At 52.1% G+C, this 27,162-nt stretch overlaps 1 protein-coding gene, 1 non-coding gene and 1 pseudogene across 2 annotated transcripts; 1 reads left to right on the top strand and 2 right to left on the bottom strand.

Annotated features, from left to right (window-relative positions):
* Positions 1-1,451: 1,451 nt before the first annotated feature.
* On the bottom strand, positions 1,452-7,018 carry LOC124086335 (chymotrypsinogen B-like; annotated as a pseudogene).
* Positions 7,019-12,299: 5,281 nt separating this feature from the next.
* LOC124086334 (chymotrypsinogen B) lies at positions 12,300-16,697 on the top strand. Its single transcript, XM_046434454.2, has 7 exons — positions 12,300-12,434; positions 13,697-13,800; positions 13,891-13,970; positions 14,075-14,153; positions 14,368-14,548; positions 15,330-15,463; positions 16,472-16,697. Exons 1-7 carry the CDS (start codon positions 12,383-12,385, stop codon positions 16,631-16,633), a joined length of 792 nt encoding a protein of 263 aa, XP_046290410.1. The 5' UTR covers positions 12,300-12,382; the 3' UTR covers positions 16,634-16,697.
* Positions 16,698-27,089: 10,392 nt separating this feature from the next.
* Trnav-uac (transfer RNA valine (anticodon UAC)) lies at positions 27,090-27,162 on the bottom strand. Its single transcript has one exon. It is a non-coding gene; the product is annotated as a tRNA-Val (tRNA).

The raw sequence follows: 27,162 nt of genomic DNA, 5'->3' as shown, positions 1-27,162 counted from the left end.
CTGGCCATTGTCTGAAGCCAGCTGGCTCCTCCAGCTCACAGAGCCCAAGTAGGGACTGGATTCCCGTGGGCAGCACAGCACCAGGCCTGGCCAGGGGACCCTCCTTGGGCATCTTTTAGCATCAGTCTGGCCTTCTGGTGGGCACTGGGGAAGGTGAGGGTAAGCAGAGAAGGGCAAAGGGAAGTGGGCAGCTCAGGCCTCTGGGGAGAGAGGAGAGCTGTGGCCCTCCTGGCCTGACCAGATCTGGGCTCTGTCAGGGAGTGGACAGCACCAAATGGCCCCAGCACAGATCATCACATCAGTGATCTTGCTGCCCCAGGACTTTTACATTTGGCGGTGGCCACAGGGGGCAGAGCCACCTGCTATAGCTTGTTGGGGGTCTTTGGCTGCAGAGAGAGGAGGCAACAGACAGGGCCCCTTGACCCACCCAGGCCTCATGGAGGGGCATCCAGGAAGCGCCCTGAACCTTAATAAAATCAGCTGTGGGCACAGCACCTGTCAAATCCCACCCCAGGCAGAGCTTCAACAGAGTGCAAACCAGCCATGCCCTGCCCACCTCTGGGCACCTCAGCCCTTAAGCTGCTGTGGACAGGCAGTGTGAGGGCCCCTTCTTTCTTCCCATGGAAGAGTTGGTCTTTCTCTGATGAAGACATCGGGACCAGGTAGCACCTCCCTCTTCCCCTTCCTGGCTGATTCTGTCAGTGATAGGCGAGAACCCTGGGCCCAGCAGGGTTGGGCTTGGGCCTGGAAGGCAGAACCAGGTGTTCTAGAGGAAGAAAATCAGGCCATGGACTGTAGGAAGGACTGGTGAGGAAGGTGAGCCAGAGCCACCCTCCCAGAGTACTGGACCAGAACTGTCCATTGGACTCCCAGTCATGATGCAGGGGAACCGTACTCTCCCTGCCTGGCCCTGAAGAGCCTCACAGGCCTGCTTGTGCTTGGAGTTTGCTTCAGGCTCTGTTATTAGCTCTCATTTTCATTTTGTGTTTGGTGGATTTTTAATTTAGAGGATTTGAAAGAAATGGAATGATTTATGACTGCTACAATTCAGAAGTGTTCTTGGAATTTTGACCAGAATCTAAATTGCATCTCCCTAAAAAGCCCCTGTAGGAACACAGGCTTGTGCTAGGTGTTCCTGCAGCCACTGTGACCCCTGACAGCCTGCAAGGAAGCTGGCCTTGGAGCTGGGCCGGCAGGCAGGAACCCAGGCTTGAGAGGAGGGCAGGAAACCTTGGCAGGGTATTGTTGAGGAGAACAGCACACAGGTCCCCTAGGGTGTGCTCAAACACTCTTGGGACCAGGGTGGGGCCTGGGTGGACCTCTGAGTGGAGGACAGGGGAGAATTCTGAGGATACTGGGCTGGGAGACAAAATGGGATCAGAGCAGGTGGAATAGGAACAACAATGGGGCAGAGGAAGCTGTGGAGACCCAGGGAGAAATGACACATGACATTCAGGGTTGTTCAATTTTTTATTTCCATGTTTTTCAACAATGCACAAGGGCTAGGGGTGTATATCAACAGTAGAGCACTTGCCGAGCATCCCCAAGGTCCTGGGTTCAAGCCCCAGCACCATAAGAAACCAATGAGAAAAATGTATTCATTGGTTACAGTGCTAGGGACGAGCCCAGGCCTCGCTCATGCCAGGCAATGCTCCAGCCCTGAGCCACATCCCAGCCTCGCAAACATTTCAGAAGCAGAAGGTATGCGTGGGAAAGAGAAGGCATCAGGGGAGAGTTGCTGGTGGGCCCTGAAGGGCCAAGGGCACTGGCCAGGGGCTTTGCCCCTTCCCCAGGAGGTCTCACTCCCAGAGCCTGCTGTCACACCAGTCCATCTCCTGACTACCTCAGCCACCTCAGCCTGAAGGGGCTCCTATTCAGAGGCAAGCCAGATGCCCTGGCTACCATGCAGTGTCCCTTCTTGGGGAGAGGAGAGGTGGCAGCCCATACAAGGGCTCATGGCTGACACCTCAGAGGGCAAGGAAGTGTTCCCAGTAGGCTGCACCCTGGCTGAGCCACTGAATCTCAGGGCCTCAGTGCATCCCGCTCTTGTTTTGGGTCTTGTTTTCCCTGTTTGCACAACGAAGTCACAGGACTGACCGTCCAGGATTCCCCATGCTGCAATCCAGGTGGCCTGGGGGCAGGTCTTAGGAGGTGGAGTGGCAGCACTGGGGTGGCTGTCTCTGCAGGTTGCAGCTGAGTTATAGGAGGTTTTGCTCAGACCCTTTTGCTTCTGAGTGCAGTGCTTGGTTGAGGTTGAGAGGGATGAGGGTCCTCTGGCACTGGGGATCCCAGTTTCCTGAGCTTAAGACCTACCTGACCACACAGTGGGCAACAGTGACCACCCAGTTCTCGCTGATGAGGGAACCCTGCAGAAGTGGAAGCCAGTGCTGTCCTGGGGAAGAAGAAGGTAAAGGTCACTACTCCCACCTGGGCTGCACCCCTAGCGTGGCCAGCACCCCAGAGTGACCCCCACACACCCAGAATGCCCTCTCACCTAAGGGACACCTGCCAAGGCCAGGGGCTGGGGACAGCATTCTTCCCATTGATGATCCTGGATGGGCCCCTCAGCATGGGGAGGAGGGGAGACTCTGAAGCCTGGAGGGTGGGGACAGGGCAAGGAATGGTGTGCCCATCAGGCCAGGGTAAAGACCTGACACTTCCAGGACTCCTTGGCACACTTGTATCTAGAGCTTTGACCACTGCAGGGCACCTGCCCCTAGCCTGGCAGCCACCTTCAGGTGCCCTTGCAGAGGGGGCCCAAGAATCTGGGCATTAAGCATTAAGTTGGGGATCAGAGTTAGGAAGCTGGGTTCAGAGACCCCCACAGTGGGCAGCTGCTCTGACCTGCTCTGTTCCCCTCTGAGCTCAGAGTTCTGGGACACAGGCCTCGGTCACCCTCCCCTGAGAGTCTGCAGCAGGAATGGGTTGGGTGCCTGGAGATACAGACCCAAGAGGCTGCCCACAGGGCCACAGGGCTGAGCCCAAGGAGCTCACAGGGGGCTGGAGGGATGGCTGTGGGATGGCTGGGGTGGCAGAATCCAGGGGCTGGAAGACAAATTTAGAAGATGAACAAACCAGGTGACCCCTGGCTTCTGGGGTGGGTGACTGAATAGATGGATGAAACCAAGACAAGAGAGGGGACCCAGAAATGTCTACTTGAGGTTGAGGTTCCTCCAAGCATAGCTGAGACCCAATAGAGCCAAGCAAAAGTACCCAGGGGGGCTGAGAAGGAGTGCCCAGAGGAGTGGGCAGGTGCCTGGCAGGGTATGAAAAGATGGCACAACTGGCCACCAGGGGGAACCTGGTGCCCCACAGAGGGGGGTGCTCAGTGGTAGAAGGACTTGCATCCCCACAGCCCATTTCCTGCTTCTGGGTGTTTGGGCCCCAGCAGGCAGGTGTGAGGGGGAGGGGGCTTCCAGGCTGCCTGGGCCACCCACTCACCAGCTGCTACCCTCAGGGGAGGCTGAGGACCAGCCAGAGGCCTGTGATGGTGTATGGCGGGGGAGGGGGCATTATATTTACTGAGCCCACCAATCACAGCTTGCCTTGCCATCCCTCCTTATCACGGTCCTTGGGCTGATAAGGCCACTGACTCTAGCATAGGCCTGGGAAAGAGGCACCCTGGTGGGGCCGAACAGGCCAGTTCCCCAGCTGCTGGCTCCCCAGGGAGGGTCTCTGAGCATTCTGACAGGTAAGGGCCCCAATGTCCTGATGGCATGAGACGGGAGTGGAGAAGGCCTTGCAGGTTGACCAGCAGCTCCACCCATCCAGATCCCATCTTCCTTCTTCCCTTTTTCCTCTTTCTTTCTTTTCTTTCTTTCCAGGGATTGAACTCAGGGGCAGTTGACTGCTGAGCCATATCCCCAGCCCCTTTTTGTATTTTATCTAGAGACAGGGTCCCACAGAGTTGCTTAGTGCCTCGCTTTTGCTGAGGCTGGCTTTGAACTCACGATCCTCCCGGGCTATGCCTTTTTCTTTTTTCTTTTGGGTTCAAACTCACAATCCTCTTGCCTCAGCCTCCCAAATTGCTGGGATTACAGGTGCATGCCTGTCTTCCATCATCCCTCTTTTCACCCCCATTTAATTTGCCTGTGTCCTTCCTGGCCACCGCATGGGAAGCTGAAGCCCAAATGAAGAAGACTAACAACGGACCCTCTTAAAACCCTGGTCTGACCCAGCCCAGTCCAAACCAGGGAAGGCCCAAGTTCAGGAGCAAAGTGAGGACTTGGAGTCCCCCCAGGGAGACAGACAGCACTGACACGCACTCCAGGCATTTCAGCTTTGTGGGGAGCAGGGTAAGAGGAGGCCAGAGCTGGTTCATGGATTCAGATGACCGTCAGGATCTGTTACACCCAGGACATGAGCTCTGTGACACGGGCATACTGGAGGTGGGGCGGGTACTGCTGCCCCAAGACATGATGCCCACCAGAGTCCAGGCTCCATCCTTCTGGCAGACCAGGGGCCCCCCAGAGTCAGACTATAGGAGAGGGAGAAGGGGCTTTGATCAGGCAGTGCAGGCAGCCTGGCCCAGGGACCCCTGGACATTATTCCTAGAGGCCAGTCCAGGGCCTGACACCAGTAGATGTTCAGCACATGCTCACTGGGTAGATGGATAATGGAAGAGTCAGCAGATCCTTGGGTGGTTTGTGCCCCTGGAAGTCTGGGCCACCCTCAGGGTGAGGTCCCAAAATAGAAGCTCGTAAAGCTGGTTTGACTAGTGAAGAAAGTGTGGGTGGGGGTGGCTATAGGGCCACTGTAAGCAGGCAAGGGCTGCCTGAGCCTTTCTGGGCCACCATGTCCCACTGTCCAGGCTGAATACTGCACAACTCCAGGAAGTGTTGTTCTTTGGATGCCAATGGCAACTCTAAGAGTAGAGCCCTTTCCTGGCACCCTCTGCTGATGCCATCAGTGATCAGCCAAGGGTCCTGTCTCCCTGCCTATTCATGGCTGACATGTCCCTGGAGAGAGGGAAGGGTCCTGGAGAAACACCTATTTAGTGTTCCTGTTTCCTCTCTCCCTACCCAAGGCCTGGCTTTTGTGTGAACCCACCCAGGATCGGGGAGGAGAGGGTGTGGGGAGAGCCAGGAGCCTGGACTGTGCAGGGGATGATCTTGCATGGCAGCGGTGATCTTGCTGCTGAGGACTGTGCAGTTGGAATTTGAGAGGAGGGCAGGGCCACCACTGTGCAGCCTGGTTGCCTTGGTGGCCCCCAGGCACAGTGCTGCAGTCTGGTGGGCAGGATGAGTGGTCAGTACCACAGCCCACAGCCCTCATTTCCCAACCAGACTGGCTTGTCACTAATGTGACTGGTCTTGCCCCAGCCAGTGGTGACACTCTGTGTCCCAGCAGGGAAATTGTCATCAGTGTCAGGCAGGCACACAGCAGACACAGTCTGGGAGAAGCGGGCAGGCGTGGCCAGCTTCAGCAGGGTGATGTCATTGCGGACAGTCAGCAGGCTGAACTTGGGGTTCTTGAAAACCTGTGGGCGAGGACCAGACAGGTGAGGCCTGCTCAGGGTCTGCGGGTTTCCAGGAGACAGGCTTTTTCCAGTGGCCCTTCAGGACAGCAGACCCACAGGAGCCAGGAAAAAGGATTCTGGGGCCATCCCAGCCCCACCGCGTTCCCTTGCTGTGCCAGCTCCCCCTGCCCCTGAGCTGGGCCCCTGCCCTGTCCAGCAGGCCTGTGTACCTTTGCGATCTTGATGACCTGGATTCCTCATCAGAGCCCTGGTCAAACTCTCCAGCCACCACCAGGTCGGATGTCCTAAGCAATGAGACATGGAGGGTTGAGGACAGGGAGTGGGCCCTGTGCCCTGCCTCACCCTGACTGGAGCTGGTAGCAGAATCCTGAGGCTTCCCAGTGCTCACTTGACTCTGCAGTGGGCAGCGGTGACCACCCAGGTCTCGCTGATGAGGGAGCCCCCACAGAAGTGGAAGCCGGTTTTGTCCTGGTGAGGAAGAAGATAAGGGTCACTACTCCCACCTGGGCTGCAGCCTGCACCCCAAGCCTGGCCAGCACCCCAGAGTGCCCCCGACATACACAGAATGCCCCTCTCACTTGCAGGGACACCTGCCAGGGCAAGAAGCCAGGGACAGCATCCTCTCTATTGATGATCCTGAACAGGTCACTCAGCACCAGGTGGATGGCAGGAACCTGCATCCTGGGGGTTAGGGTAGGGTGAGGGGAGAGGCCAAGTTTGAGACTGAGGCCACTAAGTCCCAACTTCTTTCACCCTTACCTGTGCCAGCTTCTGGGACCCAGCCTGGCTCACCCCTTTCCTCCTCTGGAAAGCCAGCCCTGACTCTCCCACCTCAGTCCTGGTATCTCCCAGGTGCAACTCGGTGTGACTTGTGCTGAGCAGGGGAGGCAGAAGACTCAGACTGCCTGTCAGGGGAAGCCCAACAGGGGCAGTGAGGGAGCAGGGAGGACCAGGGAGCTGGGCTCTGTGTTTCAGCCTGGGCCCAGCATTGCCTGCTTGGTGGAAGTCAGTTTCCCCACCAGCAAAAGAAGATCTGGTGCCAGGCTCACAGGGTTGGTATGAAGATGTGTGACAAAAGTCTGGGGTGTAGCTCAGTGGTGGGGTGCTGGCCTAGCCTGCATCAGGGCCTGGGTTCCACCCCAGCACCAAAAAAAATAAAAAAGTTGCCTGAAGCAGCAGCAGGCAAAGGGCTTGCTCTGCTCTCAGCACATAGTAGGTGCTCAGTGAATGGAGTCTAAAAGGATAAGTTTCAGAGTTTCAAAAGGGAAGGGTTTGAAGGGGCACCAATGCCCCATACTCATTGCTGACTGCTCAGAGAAGATTTTGTCCCTCCATACCAGTCCTCCCTGTCCCCTAGACAGGGTTCAGGCCTCAGGACAGCTTTACAAATTCTGCTTCCTTTGGGGCCTCAGGCTGACTGGACATGGGGTTGGGAACAGGGCTCCCCAGCTGCCAGGTTGTGGGATAGCATCTGGACCTGTGAGCGAGAATGTGATCTGGTCCCACCCTCCCCATGTCCCCCCTGTAGAGCTGGGGCCAGTGAGGCTCAGAGGGGGTGGGACTCACCCTGGCTCCCAACACTGCGCGGCTCAACCGGGGGCAGGATTAGGGGTGAAGGGGACCCAGCCTTCCTGTCAGCACGGGCACCAACCAAAGGTGGTGCTGAAGTTAAAGAGACGAGCGCACCTGCCTAGGGCTGCCCTTTATATCCCTGAGCGCCAGGCTGTTATCTGAGACCTTGGAGTGATAATCCCTTCCCGGGGTGTGTGCCCTGGTGGGAAGATGTAACAGAACAGGGCTGGCAGGGGTCCCTGGGATGGCAGCAGCTGCAGTCCACAGTGGAGCGTGGGGCCAAGGGCCAAGGGCCAAGCCGGGGCTGAACAAGGGGACATTTGACCTGCATTCTTCCTCCTCCAGCCCTGCTCTGAGGTTGCGTTCAGAAGCCCACCATATGAGCCCCAAATTAATCTCTTGTGTTCTGGAGGACCTTGCACAAATACCTGAGTCCATTTGTTGTTCAAATACCCCTGGGTAGTATGGTCAAGAGGGGAGAGGTTTGGGGACCAGGTTTTTGCCCCCTGGTGTGGAACACAGGAGTGACTGGCCAGGGGTTGAGGACGCACCACCTGGTCTTGGGAATGGCCAGGAAGGCTCAGTGAGGGCTCTGCTGGAGGTCTGGGGTAGCCACTTGGGCTGAGTGGCTCAGAGGGACAAGCTGCCATTCACTCCGTGCAAAGTCCCCTCCTTCAGGAGTCAGTGTGCACAGGATCCTGGAGGTGGGCATGTGGCTACTTGGGGCAAGACTGAGACTATGGAGCAGCCAGGGTGCTGGGCCATCAGCTGCCCCACGAGAGCTGGCGGAGGCTGGGCTCAAGGCACCAGGCTGGGCGTGGAGGCAGCAGGTAGACCTGGCTACTGGTTTGGTTCACAGGGTAGGAACTGGGGGGGAGGGAGAAATTTGGGGTTTAGGCTGCCAGGTGTAGGGCAAGCCCCCAAAGGGCACAAGAAATGACATTGCATCAATGACCATGATGTATTTGTTCACAGTACAGGTTTTGGTGTCAGAAGCTGTGGAGCCTCAGGCAATTTACTTACCTTTTCTGATTCCTTTCTATGTGGGACAGAAGGACATGATCCATGTTGAAAGCACCAGGACCAGGCCTAACAGTCCTTGGTTTTTCTTGAGCCAACTGCGTGCTCATGCCCTTTACTCATGTTAGAAGATGGGAGAGGCATGGCCACGTGTATCCGGTGGGAAAGCAGAAGGGGAACAGGATTCAGTGTCCCCTGGCCTGTGTGCACATTGCAGTTCGCCCTGTCAGCCAGGCTGGCCAGGCCGCTCCTGGAATAGAAGAAGGAAAAGAAACCCAAATTCCTGCCTTTGGCAGACACATGGGGTGGGTCGGATCTTCAAGGAAAAGTCAATTAAAAATAAATAAGTCAAATATGCGTGGCCACCAGCTCAAAAGTTATTTTATCTTCATTGAGACAAAAAGGCCAAGGCCTTTAGGACACTCTGAAAGGACACCAATTTAACAAACTAGGAGTTTCCTGAGTGACCAAAGGACCCTGCAGGAGGTGCTGTCATTCAGAGGGAACAGCAGAGGCAGCCCCCGGTGGCGGAAGGGCTGAGACCAGGGACAGCAGCGGGGGGGTTCAGCGGTTAAGGGGGCAACCGAGAAAGGGCCTGGCGGGGCCACCTGACCGGCTGCCCAGAGGGCCCAGCAGGTGGGGTGGGACCCGCGACCCGCCCCGGACCCGTCCCTGCAGCCTCGCCCGCTGCGACACGTGGCAGTGGGAGCCTGCACCTCCGGCGCCGGCCGTGGGAACCCGCGCAGCTGCGGGGATCTGGGTCGGGGCGCAGGTGCGGGACTCCGGCTTGGGGGACCCTGCAACCGGCCCCGCCCTGCGCTCGCGACGCCTACCCCACCCGAGACCCAGAAGCCCCGGAAAGCCAGGAGTTAGGGGCGCGTCCGAGGCTGCGCGGGGGTCCGAGGTCCGCGCCACTCCGGGACCACAGCCAGGCCAGAGGTGGCAGAGGAGTGGTCGTCCCTGGTGCCCGGCCCTGTCGCCTCCTTCCTTCTCCTTCCTTCCTCCCACCCCGGGGTGGGAGGGCAGAATGCTGGACTCTGTCCATGGGCTCTGGAACTTCATGTGACATGGTCGTGCGCGGTCCTCCTTTCATCCTGCTCCTGTCACCACGCTTCTGAAGCTCACCCAGGGGTCCAGGGGGGCAGCAGCTTCTCCCTTTTTGTTAAGGGCGTCCCTGTGCGTGCGCTGTGGTCTGGGAAGTCACCTCTGCATCTTGATGTGGACGTCTGATGGCCTTCTTGGGAATGGGCCTCATGCACTGGACTGTTCAATGGCTTACAAATGGCTAAGATGGCAAAGTTGCTGTTATGTGGGCTTCGCCACCATTCAAGTCATGCCACTGATTGTCCACCTTTTCCTTCAATAGCGAAATAGAGGCTTTGGAACCCTTGCCCCATTCTGAGGGTCACCTTATTGAAATTTCCCTGCCGGAGTAACAGGCCTGCCCGGCATTGGGACATTGGAGAGGACTGTGGGGCACTGGGCATGGGTCCGTTAGTACTGGCACTTCTAAAGGGCATAGAATTTGGGAACTGTTTACCCCAGAGATTAGGACGTTTCTCACAGAGCCAGTAGTTGACCCCACAATCCCCGTGTGGAGCAATTTAAGAGCGCTTCTTTGCCCAAACTCTCTCCACCAGGGTTCATCCCGCTCCAGGTGTGGTGGAGGGGAATGTTTTCTGCATGAAAGGTGCATTTTGCCCCCTCAGTCTAGCAGGTCCCACTGCAGCTCACTTGGAAGACAGTCCCCTCTCGTGCTGTGTGCAACCCCGTGTTTCCGCTGACTTCCTCTCTGCCTGCCAGCTCTCAGCATCCCCAGTGCATGTGCTGCTAAGTGGACGCCAGCTCCCACTCCCAGAGTGCCAACAGCTTCCAAAATGAATGGTCTCTCCCTCCTCCACACCCAGCTAGACCACTGCCATGGCCAGTGTCCCTTGGGTCAGATGCAGTCATGTGGCAGAGCTTAGCCAATGGAATGTGGGTCCCTAAAGTGTGTCACTTTCAGGCCTGATCCAGGGGAACCTCCCAAGGAAGTACCACCATGCCCTTTCCCCTCCCCTGCTGGGTGCTAATGCACAGGGAAGACACAGGCATTGGTGGCAGAGTGCTGTCAGCTAGGGACCGTGAAAACTGTGGAGCAGAACATCAGTCTCACCTCCCCTCAGGCCATGGCTCTGCCTTGGCTGTTGCTTAACAACGAACAAGCAGCCATCAGTCAATGGATGATTGATGGATCTTTAGTCTCTCAAGTTTTCAGTAAAGAGTATTTTCCTGGGTTCCACTTTTACCCTAGAATTTCTGACTCTTCCCTCCTGGTCTGGCTTGGAGCTATGCCTCTTACAGGCTCCTGGAGCGCATCCATCTCCGCTCCTGCAAATTCCTAGGGAGAAGCAATTCCCTGCTCATGGGTTGGGTCCACCAGCCCCAGGGATTTCAGGAAGCCCTACCCAGTCTGCACTACTGCCCTGTCGCATGTGGCCTCTAGTAAGCAAGGCCGGGAGAAGTTCAGTTACAGAGAGGTACTCAGGAGATCCGTGTTCTCACAGGGAATGGTGTCCACAGGTAGGGCTCTCCAAGGCATCCTGGGTTTGGGGGAAGTGCTTTGTAAAAATAGGAGGCCTTGATCTCGGATACGACTGTACCCAGCAACTTCCTTGGGTTTGGCCTTGAGTGGGTGTTGTGCTGAAGTAACAGGCCTGCCTGACATTGGGACATTGGAGGGGTCTGTGGGGCACTGGACATGGGTCCCTTAATACTGGCACTTCCAAGACACTGGAACCTGGACACCTGACTAGAGTCTAGCCTCTGTAGATGAAGGAACCCCTCCATTCAGGTCCTGCCTCTGAGGAGTCATATCCCAACTGTCCTTTCCATTAATAAATAATTATTATTGAAGTATATTGAAGTATTTATATATGGCGAAGCCACAGATCAGTGTCTTAAAGTGCAGTGGCTCTAAGTGCAGCCAACACCACAAGCAAGGTACAAGCCTGGTTGTTATTCAAACCCAGCCTCTGCTGTTCCAAACCACGGTTGCATAAGGACATCACCAGGGAAGTAAGATGAGGTGATGGCTGGCTGCAGCCCTGTGACCCCCCCTGGGGCTCCACACTTCCAGTTTGGATCCCCCAAAGGCTGGTTCAAGGCTTGTCCCCCTCCCTCATCCTGGAGCCTTCCCAGGACAGACGTCTCCTGTTTTCAAGTTCACAGTGAGGTTAGCTCTCACAGTCGACCTAACTGGGCTGTTTGCGGCTTGCTGCTCTGGTAAAGTCCCTAGGAGAAGGAAAATACAAATGTGTGGGCCATCTACTTGGAATGAGTGACGGGGAACCCCCCCTCAAATATTAATATTTCAATAAATAACCCAGGCCTGGGACCTGGGTTATATGAATTCCTTATGCTCAAAGTCAGGGCTGACACTGAGCCGCACCCCTGGGCTGCCCCACAGGTGGTTAGGGTGTAGAAAAGCCTGGGTGTCAGTTAGGCTGGGACTGTGGGCCACACAGACACGGGCCGGGGCCTGCAGGACCCTCATGGCCTGGTTCCACTTCAACCAGATGCTAAGCATTGTGACTGGCCTCCGTGACGGAGAACACACAACTCCAAAACTGATTCAAGTTCAAATCCACACTTTGACTTTACAAAGACCAGTGACACTGTCCTGCTCGCTTGGACCAGTTTCTGCTATTCCTTCTCAGTCCTCTCCACACGGGGACTGTGGGTGGGACTGGGCACAGGTGAACCCCCTAGATAATTCCGAGTGTCCATGCAACCTTTTGCTTTTCCCTGAGTGTCCACTGTTGAAACACTCTTCACCGAGAACCTGAAGTCCATGTTTATAGTCCTGGGCCAGCAGCAGGAGAGATCCTGAGGGCCTCCGGGCTACCCGGTCAGGCTTCTTTGAACCTTGTGATGGGATTGCATTTAATTAGGAGCTGGGAAGCCCACCGGTGACACTGGGAGTGACGGAGTCCCCTGCTCTGTCAAAGTCTGCATGAGCTGGCTCTGAGGGGCTGAGCGCCTGCCTGGCACTGTCTTGCCCTCAGCGCCTGGGGTGCCGGGTGTTGCTGAGGCTCGCAGGTGGCTTTGGAATGGAGCAGCTGTCCTCTTCCCAGGGTGTTCCAGGATGAGAGCCAGGAGTGGGAAAGCTGGGCCCCCACTTATCGCCCAAGGACCCTGGATAACAGGGAGCGTGGCTCCTAGGCCTCCCTGGTTGGGCAGGGCCAGAGGGACTGGCCTCAGCTTGAGATCCTCAGCGACATAAAAGGGGCTCCAGGGCAGGCAGGCGGCACCTTCCCTGACTGAAGCACGATGGCCTCCCTGTGGCTTCTCTCCTGCTTCGCCCTCCTGGGGACCGCCTTCGGTGAGTGTTGGGACCCAGTAACCGGCCAGGCCTGGGAGGAGGCCAGGGAGGAGGTTCCTGAGCCCTTTGTGGACCCTGCAGTGGGGTCCCATTGGAGGAACCAGAGGGGCATGACCCTGAGCCAGGGCTGAGCCCCATTCCCTGTCCCCAGGAGCAGGACACAGGCACCTGCAGGGAGGAAAGGGGTCTTTGGGGACTTTCTGAGCCCTCCCACCCTGCTCAGTAGGGGAAAAGACAAACCTACACCCAGCCACGGTCTGTGGCCCAGAAGGGGCTCAGCTGGGGTGCTGTGGGCGGGGTGAGGGCTGCAGACCTCCCTGGCGTCCACACAGTGTTCGTATTTATCATGCTGGGCACGTGCTGAGCATTGTGTTTTCTATTAAAGAGGAAGAAAAGAGATGATAAAAAGAAAATGGCATCACCATCTCTACTGTCAGGATTTAGCAGTTCTTACCTTTTTGTAGGTTTGCTTCAGGTATTACATCTTCTTTTGTTAATTGTTTTTATTTTATTTTTGGAAGGTTTTGGTTTTCTCTTGAGGCTGCCCCTAAACTGCTAGGCTCTAAGCAATCTCCTGCCTTGGCCTTCCAAGTGGCTGGGATTATAGCTGTGTACCACTTAGCTCAGCACCCTGCTAAGATGTTTTTATTTATTTCTTTGTTTTATTGAGGAATGAACCCAGGGTTGCTCTACCATTGAGCTACATGCGCAGTCCTTTTTATTTTTTGAGTCAGGGTCTTGTTAAGTTGCAGAGGCTGGCCTCAAACTTGCAATCTTCCTGCCTAAGCCTCTCAAGTAGGGGGTATGACATCCCCTGCTCCCAATAATCTAACAGCAAAGCTTTGACCTGGGAAGCTGAATTGTTCTCTCCATTTAACAGCTGAGAAAACTGATTTTGGAATGCAGCCTTGACTGGTCTAAGGTCTACAGAGAAGAAGGGGGACCTAGAGGTGGAGCCCAGGCAGTCTGATGGCCCAGCCCATTTTTTCCTTCTGGCAGGGCAGGTCTGGGTGGGGACAGCCATGTCCATCTGCATCCCTGGAAGCATGACTGAGATTGGCAGCCTGTGGGTGGGGGACTCTTGAGCCAGGAGGTTGGAGGGAAGCTAGGGGAATTTTCCAGAGGAGGTGGTACTGTTCTGTGGGGTCCTGAGCTGGACTCGGGGGTTGAAGTAGGAATCAGGAATTCTGCAAAATGGGCAGTTTAGGTCAGATTGAATCCCAGCTAAAGCCCTTCACCTGGCTCCCTTATGGCCCCCTCAGGCTGCGGGGTACCTGCCATCCACCCCGTGCTGAGTGGCCTGTCGAGGATCGTCAACGGAGAGGATGCTATCCCTGGTTCCTGGCCCTGGCAGGTGTCCCTGCAGGTGAGAGGGGCACTCTGGGGTGCTGGCCGGGCTGGGGGTACAGGCTGCAGCCCAGGTGGGAGTAGTGACTCTCATCTTCTTCCTCACCAGGACAAAACCGGCTTCCACTTCTGCGGGGGCTCCCTCATCAGCGAGAACTGGGTGGTCACCGCTGCCCACTGCGGAGTCAAGTGAGCACTGGGAAGCCTCGGGATTCTGCTACCAGCTCCAGTCAGGGTGAGGCAGGGCACAGGGCCCACTCCCTGTCCTCAACCCTCCATGTCTCATTGCTTAGGACAACCGACCTGGTGGTGGCTGGAGAGTTTGACCAGGGCTCTGATAAGGAGAACATCCAGGTCATCAAGATCGCAAAGGTACACAGGCCTGCTGGACAGGGCAGGGGCCCAGCTCAGGGGCAGGGGAGCTGGCACAGGAAGGGAACGCGGTGGGGCTGGGATGGCCCCAGAATCCTTTTTCCTGGCTCCTGTGGGTCTGCTGTCCTGAAGGGCCACCAGAAAGAGGCTGTCTCCTGGAAACCCGCAGACCCTGAGCACTCACGGGCCTCACCTGTCTGGTCCTCGCCCACAGGTTTTCAAGAACCCCAAGTTCAGCCTGCTGACTGTCCGCAATGACATCACCCTGCTGAAGCTGGCCACGCCTGCCCGCTTCTCCCAGACTGTGTCTGCTGTGTGCCTGCCTGACGCTAATGACAATTTCCCTGCTGGGACACAGTGTGTCACCACCGGCTGGGGCAAGACCAAGTACAATGGTAAGTGTGACCTGCCTTTGCCCAGCAGGTGCTGTCCCTGGCATTGGGGCTGCCTGACCAGTGGGAGTCTCCAGCTGGGCCTTATCTGGCTTTTTTTTTTTTTGTCTAAATCCCAACATTCGTAAATCTTCCCATTCCTTTATTAAAAATCTATAAAATGTCCAAATGAGTTAAAAATTTAAGACCGACCAAATGCAAATAAAAATGAAGGTAAAAGGGTGAAATAGTGATATGCTTGATCAGAAAGCCCCTAAACCTAGGCACAAGTAGGGAGGCCTCACAGGCCCGTGTGGGACCCACAGGGGACGTGTCCAGTGTGGGCGTCTGTCTGGCTCAGGCAGGGAGTGTCCAGTTCCCCCGTATGGCTAGGAGTTCAATGCCCAGGTCTGTTCAGAGTCCTGAGAAGGAAGCCTGGCTCACCTGCCCCGAGCCACCTCTCAGCTTATCACTCGATTTTCTCCCTCCAGAGTCCCCAGTTCTGCTGCCAGACAGAAGCGGCCAAGGAGGGGAGGAGGGAGGTGCTTCCTGGCCCTCTCTGAGAGTGGCAGGTTGCAGGTGTCCCCTTCAAGGAAGTCTACTCCTTCCCTGGGAAGGAAGAAGGGGCCCCTCATGCTGCCTGCCCACAGTGGCTGCCGAGCAGAGGCCCCAGGGCTGGACAGTTTGGACCTGAAAGGCGCTGTGCCCACAGCTGATTTTAAGGATCAGGAACTTTCCTGGTCCCCCGTTCTCCGTGGCTGGTGGGGCTGAGGGTCCCTAACTCTGCCTTCTCTTGTCTCTGCAGCCAACAAGACCCCTGACAAGCTGCAGCAGGCAGTCCTGCCTCTGGTGTCCACTGCTGACTGCAAGAAGTCCTGGGGCAGCAAGATCACTGATGTGATGATCTGTGCTGGGGCCAGCGGCGTCTCCTCCTGCATGGTACGGCCACTCAGTGCTGTCCACTCCCTGACAGAGCCCAGACCTGGTCAGGCCAGGAGGGCCACAGCTCTCCTCTCTCCCCAGAGGCCCGAGCTGCCCACTCCCCTCTGCCCTTCTCTGCTTACCCTCACCTTCCCCAGTGCCCACCAGAAGGCCAGACTGATGCTAAAAGATGCCCAAGGAGGGTCCCCTGGCCAGGCCTGGTGCTGTGCTGCCCACGGGAATCCAGTCCCTACTTGGGCTCTGTGAGCTGGAGGAGCCAGCTGGCTTCAGACAATGGCCAGGCTCCTCCAGGAGCAGAGCTGGACTGCCACCAGTCCAGATGTGCGCAGTTCGGTCATGATCACTGTGCCCACAAAAGTCGTTTCCCTGCCCGCTCCCCGGGTTCCAGTGGGCCAGGTGCTGGGTTTCTGTTCTCACAACTAAAAGGCTCAGGGGTCACTGCAGGTAAACTGGGCTAACTGGGCTGCGCAAAAGAACCACACAAGAGACATAATTACCTTTCTCTTTGGGGTCGCTGTGACGGCTCCTCTGACCTTAAGGGTCCGCAGGAAGAGAGAGAGCGAGAACATGCGCTGACCCCTTTTATTGAGGAGAAGCTATTCAAATGAGGCAAGGGGTCAGGTTTCAGGGGGCTGAGTCTATCTTCATGATGTCCACTGTCAGCAGGTTGATGGACACCTGGGTAGGCCACACCTAAGGGCACAGTAAGAGGAGGGGACACACACAAGGCACTTCCATGGAAGATTCTATCCTAAACAGGGCAAGGGGTTATATTACAAAGGAACAGGTGAGCCTAGCTTCACCCATGGGGCTGTAGCAAGACACACCCATGCATGAGACACCGACCTTCGCACCCAAGAAGGGTGGGGAAAGCTCTGCCACATTTCTGTGACTGAGCGCCTCAGCACCCAGCCGGGGAGTGTGACTCAGTCATGTACAAGGTTGGTCTCCCATAGCCAGGCACCCCTGTCAGGCTTGGAGACAAGTTCCTTCTCTCTCCTCCAGGGCGACTCTGGGGGCCCTCTGGTCTGCCAGAAGAATGGAGCCTGGACTCTGGTGGGCATCGTGTCCTGGGGCAGCGGCACCTGCTCCACCTCCACCCCTGCTGTGTATGCCCGTGTCACTGCGCTCATGCCCTGGGTTCAGGAGATCCTGGCGGCCAACTGAACCATGGTTCTGGCCATTCTCACTCCAGTGATTTCCAATAAATTGATCTAATCAGAAACACTGACCATGTGTGTCTTTCTGTGACCCAGGGGACATGGGAATGGGGTTGTCCATGTTGCCCCCCAAGGGATGGCGTTCCTGTTCCCTATCCAGTGCAGGTGTCCTGGCAACCCCTTCTCCTTAGGAAGCTGAGGTCTTTATCTCCTCCCTGCTCTGGACTCCACTGCAGGTCAGCCTCAAGCCCTGCCTCCTGGAGCCAGCTGGACCCATGCAGCTTTCTGGAAGGCAGCAGCCCTTCTGCCTCTGCCAAGGCTCCAGCCACTTTCTCTGCCCACAGCCTCTCCCTACCCAGTGTCCCTTCAGACCCCGGCCTCGGCACACACACCCTGCTGCTAGCGAGGACAGCACTGAGCGTTGGCTCTGCTGTCCTAGAGGTCTGATCGCCCTCCGCATAACCCTTCGCACGGCTGCAGCAGAGCTGGCTCTTTCCTCAGGCGGTGGAAGGACTGGCTCTCTCTCTCTCTCTCTCTCTCTCTCTCTCTCTCTCTCTCTCTCTGAGGTTAGCCAACCGTGAAGCCCAATGCCATCAGTTCTTTAAGGAGATGCAGATTGGTGGTGTCCCTTGTCAACATTTCTCCTCATTATTACCTGGAGTATATTTCCATGAAGATACCTCCCCAGTATATCACTTAAGTCCCAGTGACACTATTCACATAGAACACACAGGGAAAAATTTTACCTTTCCCTTTACCATTTGTGTGTGTGTGTGGGTGTGTGTTGCTGTGAATTGAACCCAGGGCCTCACACAGGCTAGGCAGGCACCCTACCATGGAACTGTATCTGTAGTCTTTTCAAAAACTTTGAGACATGTTCTCTCTAAGTTGTCCAGGAGTCCTCAAATTTGTGATTCTCCTGCCTTGAGGTAGCTGGGGTTTCAGGTGTGTACCACGACACCTGCTCTTTATGACTTTTTTAAGCACCACTGAGTTAAAGTCTTTTTTTTTAATTTTTTATTTTGAGACAGGCTCTCCTTAAGTTGCTTAAGCCCTCACTAAGTTGCTGAGGCTGACTTTGAATTTGCAATCCTCCTGCCTCAGCCTCCTGAGCCACTGGGATTACAGGAATGTGTCACCAGGTCTACTGTGTCCTTTACCAGTTTTTAAGATAGCGATTTTGTTCCCCACCCTCCTCCAACGGTGATACAATTGGTTTTGTTTTTGTATTTTAGAATCATGAACTTGGGGATCTAGACACGCTTGAGGATTGTGATCCATTGTAATAGCCTATTGAAGCTCACAGGGTCCCTTCTTTGGCCAGCAGAGCTTCTCCAGTAGCTCTCCAGATGTTTATCGGGGTCCACAGGGTCCTTTGTTGCTGCCTCACCATGACAAGGTACCCCAGCTCCTGTCAGTGCCTGCAGGTCTTTATTGTTCCTGTTTTTTTTTTAACCATTTTAACTTTTGTATTTGTTTTAATTAGTTATACATGACAGTAGAATGCATTTATGCACTTTGACTTATCATAGATAGATGGGATATAATTTCTCATTTTTCTGAGTGCACATGTTGCAGAATCACATTGGTCATGCAGTCACATAGATACATACAGTAATAATGTCTGGTTCATTCTACTATCTTTCCTGTCCCCACATCCCCTCCCCTCCCCTCCCCTCCCTTCCCTCTACCTAATCAAAGGTAATGCTATTCTTCTCTAGTGCCCCCCGCTTTTTGTGAATTAGCATCCTTTTTTAAAGGGTTTTTATAATTTTTCTTTAGATGCTTTTAAGACTGTAGATTTGGTTTCAGCAGTTTTACCATGATTTGGGGTTTTTCGTTCAATTTATCCTGCTTGGGGTTCTTGGAGACTCTTGAAATTGTGGATCAAAAAACCGTTTTGGAAATTTCTCAGCTGTCATCTTTCCAAATACTGCTTTTGCCCCTTCCCTCCATCTTCAGGAACGGTAGTCATACACATTGTAACAGGCTGAGTCACGGCCACCCAATGACGTATGACGTCATGCCTGCTGTCTCATGAGGAAAAGGGGCCTCTGCATACGTGAATGTGTCGCAAATCTCCATGTGGGAAGCGTTTCTGGATTATCCAAGTGGGTCCTGAGTCCAATTACAAGTGTCCCGAGAGAGCCACAGGAGATTGTACTTGGAGGAACGGAGACGCGAAGGGGTGAAGTGGAGACTGGCATGTTGCAACCACCAGAAGCTGGAGAGGCGACAGGTGGGAGTGGGGCCCTGTTAACACCTTAACTTCAGCACAGTGGGATTCACGACGGACTCCCAGGCCCCAGAACTGTGAGGGAATGAATCTCTGTTGTTCGAAGCCTCTTGGTTTGGGGTCATTTGTTGTAACAATCTCAGGAAACTAACAAACCTCTGCTAGACTTTTCTCTCTCTCCCAGGTGACTCTTTTGTTGTGTTTTGTATTTTTCATTCCTATTTCAGATTGGATTTTTTTCCACTGTACTAATTTTTCCTTCATCTCTTAAACCCAATCATTTAGCTAATAATGTTCGTTACTGTAGCTTTCTTTCTTTTTTTTTAATTGCTGGAGATTGAACCCAGGGCCTTGTGCATGCAAGGCAAACACTCTACCAACTGAGCTATCTCCCCAGCCCAGTTACTGTAGCTTTCTCTTTAAAATTTCCTTTTGAGTCTTCTAAAACACTTCTGAGTTCTCTGCTGAAATTTCAGTCTTTTTGGGGGGAGGGGTTGTGGAGGTACCAGGGATTGAGTTCAGGGGTCCTTGGCCACTGAGCCACATCCTCAGCCCTATTTTGTATTTTATTTAGAGACAGGGTCTTTTTGAGTTGCTTAGCACCTCTCCATTGCTAAGGCTGGCTTTGAACTTGTGATTCTCTTGCCTCAGCCTCCAGAGCCGCTCCAATTACAGGCATGCATCCCTGAGTTTGGCTGATACTTCAGTCTTATCCACGTGTCCTGTGGGTCTGCTTCCTTGTTGTTCTCTTGAGGTTTGCACATGCTCTGATCCACATGTAGAGCTATTTTTTTTTTTAATTGAGTTCTGGGCACTATATGATAAAACTTCTAGAGGTGATTGGGAACTCTGTATGGTTTCATCTTCCTTCACAGAGACCTCTTTATGCTTCTGAAAACCTGTGATTGGCACTAGCATCTTCAGATCAATTCTACCTCATCAGGGATTCGGGTGATATAAAATAGGAGTTTTTCTCCTAGGACCTCAGAACCACTGAAGTTCATTACTATGTCTGCAGGGCTGGGATGGAACTCAGGACCTCGTGCAAGCCAGGCCAGGCTCTGCTACTGGGCTGTGGCCCAGCCCTTCACCACTGAGCATGATGTTCTCTGTGGGGATTTATTTATTCATTTTGGTACCAGGGATTCAACCCAGGGGCACTGAACCACTGAACCACATCCCCAGTCCCCCTACCCCCTTTTTATTTATTAGGAACAGGATTATGCTAAATTGCTGGGGCTGGCTTTGAACTTGTGATCCTCCTGCCTCAGCCTCCCAAGCCACTGGGATTACAGGCTATAGGTAGGTGCCACCACATCTGGCATATTTTCTTTTTTCTTTAAATATTTTTATTAGTTACTGATGGGCCTTTATTTATTTCTATGTGGTGCTGAGAATCGAATCCAGTGCCTCACACACGCTAGGATAAGTGCTCTCCACTGAGCCACAACCCCAGCCCCCAGGGTATTTCTTTTTTAACAAGTGCCCTTTATCGTGTTAAAGAAGTTCCCTTCTATTCCTGCTTTTCTAAATGCCTTTTTTATTTTATTATTATTATGAAATGATGTTGGATTTTCTCCAAGTTATTTTCTGCATCAATTGAGATGATCATGTGATTTTTTTTTCCCCCTGCATTCTATTAACGTGGTATATTACACTGATTGATTTTCTCATGTTGAATCACCCTTGCATGCTTGGGATAAATTCCTCTTGGTCATAGTATATAATCTTTTTAATTTATTTTTGGATTCGGTTTGCTGGTATCTTATTGAAGATTTCTGCATTCATATTTATGAGGGATGTTGGCATTAACTTTTCTTTCTTGCGATGTTTTATCAGGCTTTGGTATCGGGTAATGCTGGCTTACTAATTTCTTCATGTTTATTCATGTGTGATTTTTAAAACATTTTAATTTGGATAGTCAGCTCATTCATGTTCAGCCTTTTTTCTTTCCTAATATATTTCTGGCTGTGCTGCTTTGGTGTCATTCTTAAATTTTTAAAAATAATATTATTATATTTTTTTATACCTTTATTTTATTTATTGATATTTATATGGTGCTAAGGATTGAACCTAGTGCCTCACACATGCTAGGCAAGCGCTCTACCACTGAGCTACAGCCCCAGCCCTTGAAATGTATTCAATACTATTTTTATTTCTATTATGATTTCATTTTTAATTCTTGAGGTACTTTGTAGTACATGGTCTCCAGCTTTAGTGTGTACTTTATTGAAGAATAACACAGGTGCATGGCTCAGAAGTGTGCAATTCAATGACTTTCCACAATTTGAATGACATTTACATTGCAATTAGGTCCAGAAATAAACCAGAAGACCCCATGTGCCCTCTGCGTCCTCAGCTCCCACCCCTAGAGTTTTTTTTTATCACTGTTTAAATATGAGTATATATGTGTATATTTTAGTTGTAGATGGACATATCATCTTTATTTTGTTTAGTCTTTTTATGTGGTACTGGGGATCAAACCCAGTGCCTCATGTGTGCTAGGCAAGTGCTCTACCACTGAGCCAGAAACCCAGCCCCCATAGTTCAGTTTTGACAGCTTTGGAACTTGACATAAGTGGAATCATCCAGCAGTGCCCTTGAGTTTTTTCAAACAAAGTTTTTTGTTTTTTTTTCAATTTTGTCTTCAATCTGAGGAATTTATCTCCATCTGTCTTCAACTGGAAAATGATATCTTTTTTTTTTTTTTTAGTACTGGGGTTTGATCCCAGGGCCACTCTACCACTGAGCTACATCCCCAGCCCTTTTAAAAATCATTTTTTATTTTGAGACAGGGTCTCACTAAGTTGCTAAGACTGTCCTCAAACTTGTGATCCTCCTGTCTCAGCCTCCTGGGCGCTGGGATTATCGGTGTGTGCCACCGTGTCCTGCAACAACATAACAGATGGAATCAATAGTAAAATGAATACAGTTCATAAATGAATAGACTATAAGGTCAATTAACTCTCCCAGAAGAAGCAGAAAGAGAAACAAAAAGCCTGGTGTGGTGGCATACACCTGTAATCCCAGCAGTTTGGAAATTCGAGGCAGGAGGATTGTAAATTCCAGGTGAGCCTTGGCAACTTAATGAGACCCTGTCTCAAAATAAAATATAATTTTAAAGAGAGTTGGGGATGTAGCTCAGGAGTACAGTGCCCCTGGGTTCAAACCCTAGTAACTCAAAACAAAACAAAAAAATCTCTTCTATTTCTCACTTCAATCACCAGTTTTCATGCCTATAATTTTGTCCTGTTTTTTCATTCCACGCTGTGCCGCAGGGATGGAGCCCCCAGGGCCTTGCACGTGCTAAGTGCAACGCTCTGCCGCTGAGCTCAACCTCCAGCCCTGGGGCTTGTTTCTTTCCTTTTTGTTTTTTGGCACCTGGGATTTAATCCAGGTGTGCCTAGCCACTGAGTCACATCCCCAGCCCTTTGTATTTTTTATTTTGAGACAGAGTCTCACTTAATTGCTTAGGGTCTCGCTAAGTGGATGAAGCTGACCTCAAACTTGCTATCCTCCTGCCTCAGACTTGTGAGCTGCTGGGATTACAGGCGTGTGCCACTGTCTTCTTCATACTTGATACCACTAACATTTTATCGTGTTTAGTATTGATTATGCCTGTTTTAAATGTGGGTTCATTTCCCCCCTCGTATCTGTGTTTCTAAGGGAATCTGTAATCCCAATTTATGGATTTTCTTTTGAAGTAGCCGAGCTTCTCAGACATCTTGTGATTTTACTTATTCCCATAAGGTCTTTGGAAAGAGGCCAAAATCTCTAGCGGTGTCAATCCCTTGGCTGAGGCTGTGGAAAGCTGTGGGTGAGCCCGAGTTTGGAGAGCCCAGGCATCAGAAAGCCACTAACCACTTCTTATCCCACGGAGAATCTTCTTCAGTCTGCATTTTGTGCTCACGGGATGGGGCCAAGGATATGGTCTGCCAGTCCTCCTGCTCCTCACTGGCACAGAAACCCTTTCCCCGTGGGCCCCTGGATTAGCCGTCAGAGGCAAGCTTGGGGCAGCACCCACTGACACAAGGCGCTGGAGCTGGGGAGGCGCAGAACAGCTTTCTCACCGTTCATTTCTGTTCCATCATCTCACCGCTCACCCAACAGCCTCCTGCCCCTGGCCATGAGCACCACCACAGGTCACATCCTGCCTTCCTCTCCCAGATCTTTCTCCTGTGGTTCTCTGTGACTCCCTCCAAAGTCCCTTTAAGTTGTTCGCGTGGAGGCAGCAGCGCTCTATACCAGCAAGAGAGCTGGGCTGGTCCTGCATTTCTCTTGTAGTGTTTGTCCAAGTATCCTCCTCTGTGGAATAGTAGCTGTCCTGATGGGGGGATGTTACAGCTACAGTTATGTGTACAATTTAATTACTAAGGGCAATGAAAGAGAGCCAGTTCTGAGCTTGATTTGGAAAAGAAACATGTGAAATGAGAAAAGCAAAAGGAGAAAGGCTAGGCAGAGAAGTAGAAATTGAAATAAACTATCTAAAATATTAAGGGGGCCAGGGATTGGGGACTGGGGCATGATTCTGTGGTAGAGGGCTTCCTGGCATGCATGAAGTTGTGGGTTCTATGGCTGCACCGCCAAAAAAAAAAAAAAAAAAAAAAAGTTTAATGTTTTAAGGAAACTCCCAGCTCAGTGGGAAAGAACTACTCTTAAACACAGGGAACAAAGGAGATATATTATATCAAAAACCATTCAGATACAAATGAACGGGAGGTAACACGTAACACGAGTGGAGTTACTTTTTCACTTGCTCATAAGACCTGCCTCTTGTCAACCAACCTGCGTGAACCTTCTGGGAATCTGGAAAGGACAGTCCTGGGATAAGGTCGTCCCCTGGTGGCCAATATGAAAATTGCAAGCCAGGTTTGCTTCTCTCTTCTAACCCAGCGCTGTTTTCAAAAAAAAAAAAAAAACACAAAAAAGGTGTATTAATTTCAATAATATATTTACCCAATATATGCAAGAATTTATCATTTCAGCATGTAGTCAACATTTTAAAATTATTAGTGATGTATTTTACATTTTATGCAGTCTTTGAAATCCAATATATAATTTGCATTTACAACACATCTCCCTTCAGAAGGTTTTTGTCAGAAATACTTGATCTGTATTTAAAGCGTAATAAGATTTGCAGTTGAAAAAGTAGAATCATCTACCCAAATTATTTCAAATAGACCTAAAAGTTTTCCAATTAGGTATTAAACTGAAAAGCACAGTTAAGCAAAAAGTCCTGAGTGTAATCAGGAGTCTCACCTGATCTAATCTCAGTTTTCAGAGACCCATCCTGGACTCAAGAGCCTTGTCCTGATTGGTCAGCGGGGCATTTAAAGGCCTAGTTGCTTCACTCTCAGTTGGGACACTGCTGAGGCTCAACTCTGCTCATGCGGCTTCCCTGACACAGGTAAGGCTCCCGGGGCACTCCCTGATACACGTCCTTCCCTACTCCTCTTGGTCTCAGAGCTGTGTCCTGGGGAGTTCCTGATTGGCTGTAGGAGCTGCGAGCTGGGGCAGAAAGCATCTGCTAGGGTTGTTGGCAACCTGCCCACACTGAGGACCCCCTTACTGCTCGTGGGGGGAGCACAGATAGCCTGAACTGCCTGGTATTCTAGTGGAAGAGAATTCATCAGCAGGTTCTATGTAATCAGGAGCCTGGGAAATACAGGGGCCCAGAATAACCCTAAGGATGGTGAAATCAGGTAATGGTTGCTAAACACAAAAAGACTTTGGAAAAATAAAAAAGCTGAGTGATTAATAGGCTATAATTATAATTATAACCATGTATGGGAGCTGGGAGCCTCCGGGAGCACTGAAGCTTACAAATAAATCCCATTCAGAGCTAAAGCTGTGGATGGGATTTATTTGTAAGAACAGTTGCACACGTGAGAGGCTTAACCTCAACTGAGAAGGGTCAGCTATGCCCAGGGCAGAGCCTGGCATATGCCAAGCAGACTTCTGGGTTGATGCACCCCAATATCGTGAACTCCGAATCCTTGAGTTCATGGAGGTGGCCTCCTCTTCCCCATCAGGAGCTGGCCCTTCCCCCTCCTCGGAAGGTGATCCACAGCCTTCCCTCCAGAAGACACCCAGCCCCAGTCTGCCCCCACCTCTGCTGCTGGCCGTGATGGGGTTCAGGGCTGGGGAGAGAGGAGAGGGACTATTACCAGAGGGAGCTGCAGGACCGGTCCACGGGTGCTGTTGGTGTCGAGGAGTGGATGATTTGAACCCGGTGCGAGTACTGGGTCACAGGGGCAAGCTCTTAAACTGGATGAGGGAGAGTTCACTTGTTTGGGAACGCTATTTCGGGACATAGGATTTAACACCTCGCTGGGGACCCCAGAGGTTGCCCCTGTGCTGCCAAACGACTCCTAGAAGCGTGGACAAAGCAACGGAGCACACTAAGTGAGGTAGAAATGCCAGGATTGCTGCAGGTGGTGGAAGAGGGGTTAACAGGCTCAGTGGTGAGCATGGTGGAGTGGCTGTACCACGTCTGATGGAAAGGCAGGAAGGAATGTGCTGGTGAGGGGCCACCTGTATGGCTAAGAGCTTTTTGGATGTCCTCCTGCACAGGCCAAGGTGATGGTGGGAGATGCGGCTGCAGACCAGGGTGCAGAGGGCAACATGGGTGCTGGGAGCCTGGGCTAATGGGCTAGTGGATGCAATTACCCTAACGAGCACGAGGCAGGCAAGGTAGAATTATGCAGATGCTTAAGAATGTGGCAACCCGGGGCCAAAGACATGCACGGGACCACTCAATCTCACAATCAAAAGAAACCAGAAACAGGTGACTGGCAGGCGAGATTGCCTCAATAAAAAAAAAAATCTGGCCTTCTGTGACACCCCTCCTCTGCCTCCTCAGATGCTTCCTCCTGCATGTGCCTCAGGAACGGATCTTCCCATTCATTGCTCTCACCTGTTAACTTGATGGGGCCCAGGCTACATGGCAGACCTTATGAGGCAGGAGCTGCTTCAGGAGAGAAGCAGGGGACTTGATCACTGTGGGGCTCTCGAGGTGTGGGAGTCCTCCACCAAATACAGCAGAAGCCCCTGCGAACATACTACTAATGCAAATTCTTAGGTTGCACCCAGACCTAGGGATTCAGAAATGAAGTTTTAACAAACCTTCCAGGTGATTCTGAGGCAAGCTCAAGTCTGAGTCTGATAGAGTACAAGTAGTGCTGTTCATTCTTCTGCATCGAATTTTTGTTGTGTCAATTGCTTAGAGGGTAGTAGCTTTCCAATGCTTGGGGTTTTGCCATCCCATTTCTGCTTTGTCTACACTGAAGTTTTTATCAGGCACGTGCTCACTTACGTCTTCCTGAATTGACCCCTTATTGTAACGACCCTTTATCTCTGGTTATAGGTCTGGAATTTCACTTTGCCTGAGTTGAATCACCAGGCTCAATGTTTCCAGGTTGTGTGGCATGTTTTCCCTACCTGCTTCCCGCTCATCTGTCTTTATATTTAAAGTGTGACTCTTCTAGTGCATATGGCTTAGTCTTTTTATTTGACAGTTTAATATGATTCAGTTGGGTCTTTGGTTGTGGTGTTTTGTTTTGAGGTGGGGTCTTGCTTTGCTGGTGAGCTCAAGGGATCCTCCCGCCTCAGTAGGTAGAACTACATGGCGTGGACCACTATGCCCAGCTGGTATTGTTCAATTTTAGATTTGTCACTTTTTATTTTCTATTTGTTCATGTCATCTTGATGCCTTTTGGGTACATCTTTCTTGCTGTCTTCTAGGCTAAAAATGTTTAGGGCTGCCAGGTGCCTGTGGTACCTGCCTGTAATCCCAGAAACTCGGGAGGCTGAGGCAGGAGAATTACAAGTTTGAGGCCAGTTTCAGCAACTTAGTGAGGCTGTCTCACAGTACAATTTTTTTTTTTTTTAAGGGCTGAGGATGTGGTTCAGTGGTTAAGTGCCTCTGGGTTCAATCTCTGGTACCAAAAAAGGTTAGGTCTGGGGGTGTACTTCAATGGATTGACCCCTTATTGTGATTACCCTTTATCTCTGGTAATAGGTCTTGAAGTCCACTTTGCCTAAGTAAGTTGTATCACCTTGAGTTAATGTTTTGACCCCCAGTGCTGTGCTTAAAAAAAAAAAAAATTAAGAGTTCCTGTAATTTGCCAGGCGCGGTGGCACACACCTGTAATCCCAGCAACTTGGGAAGCTAAAACAGGAGAATTGTAGATTCAAAGCCAGTTTTAGTAACTTTTTTTTCCCCCCCTGGTGGTGCTGGGGATTGAACCCAGGGCCTTGTGCATGTAAGGCAAACTCTCTACCAACTGAGCTATATCCCC

Source organism: Marmota monax, unplaced genomic scaffold (genome assembly GCF_021218885.2).
Source record: "Marmota monax isolate L192 unplaced genomic scaffold, Marmota_monax_Labrador192_F-V1.1 WCK01_AAM20220418_F8-fsc00024, whole genome shotgun sequence".
Lineage (NCBI taxonomy): Eukaryota > Metazoa > Chordata > Mammalia > Rodentia > Sciuridae > Marmota > Marmota monax.
This window is presented reverse-complemented; position numbering and strand designations above follow the sequence as displayed.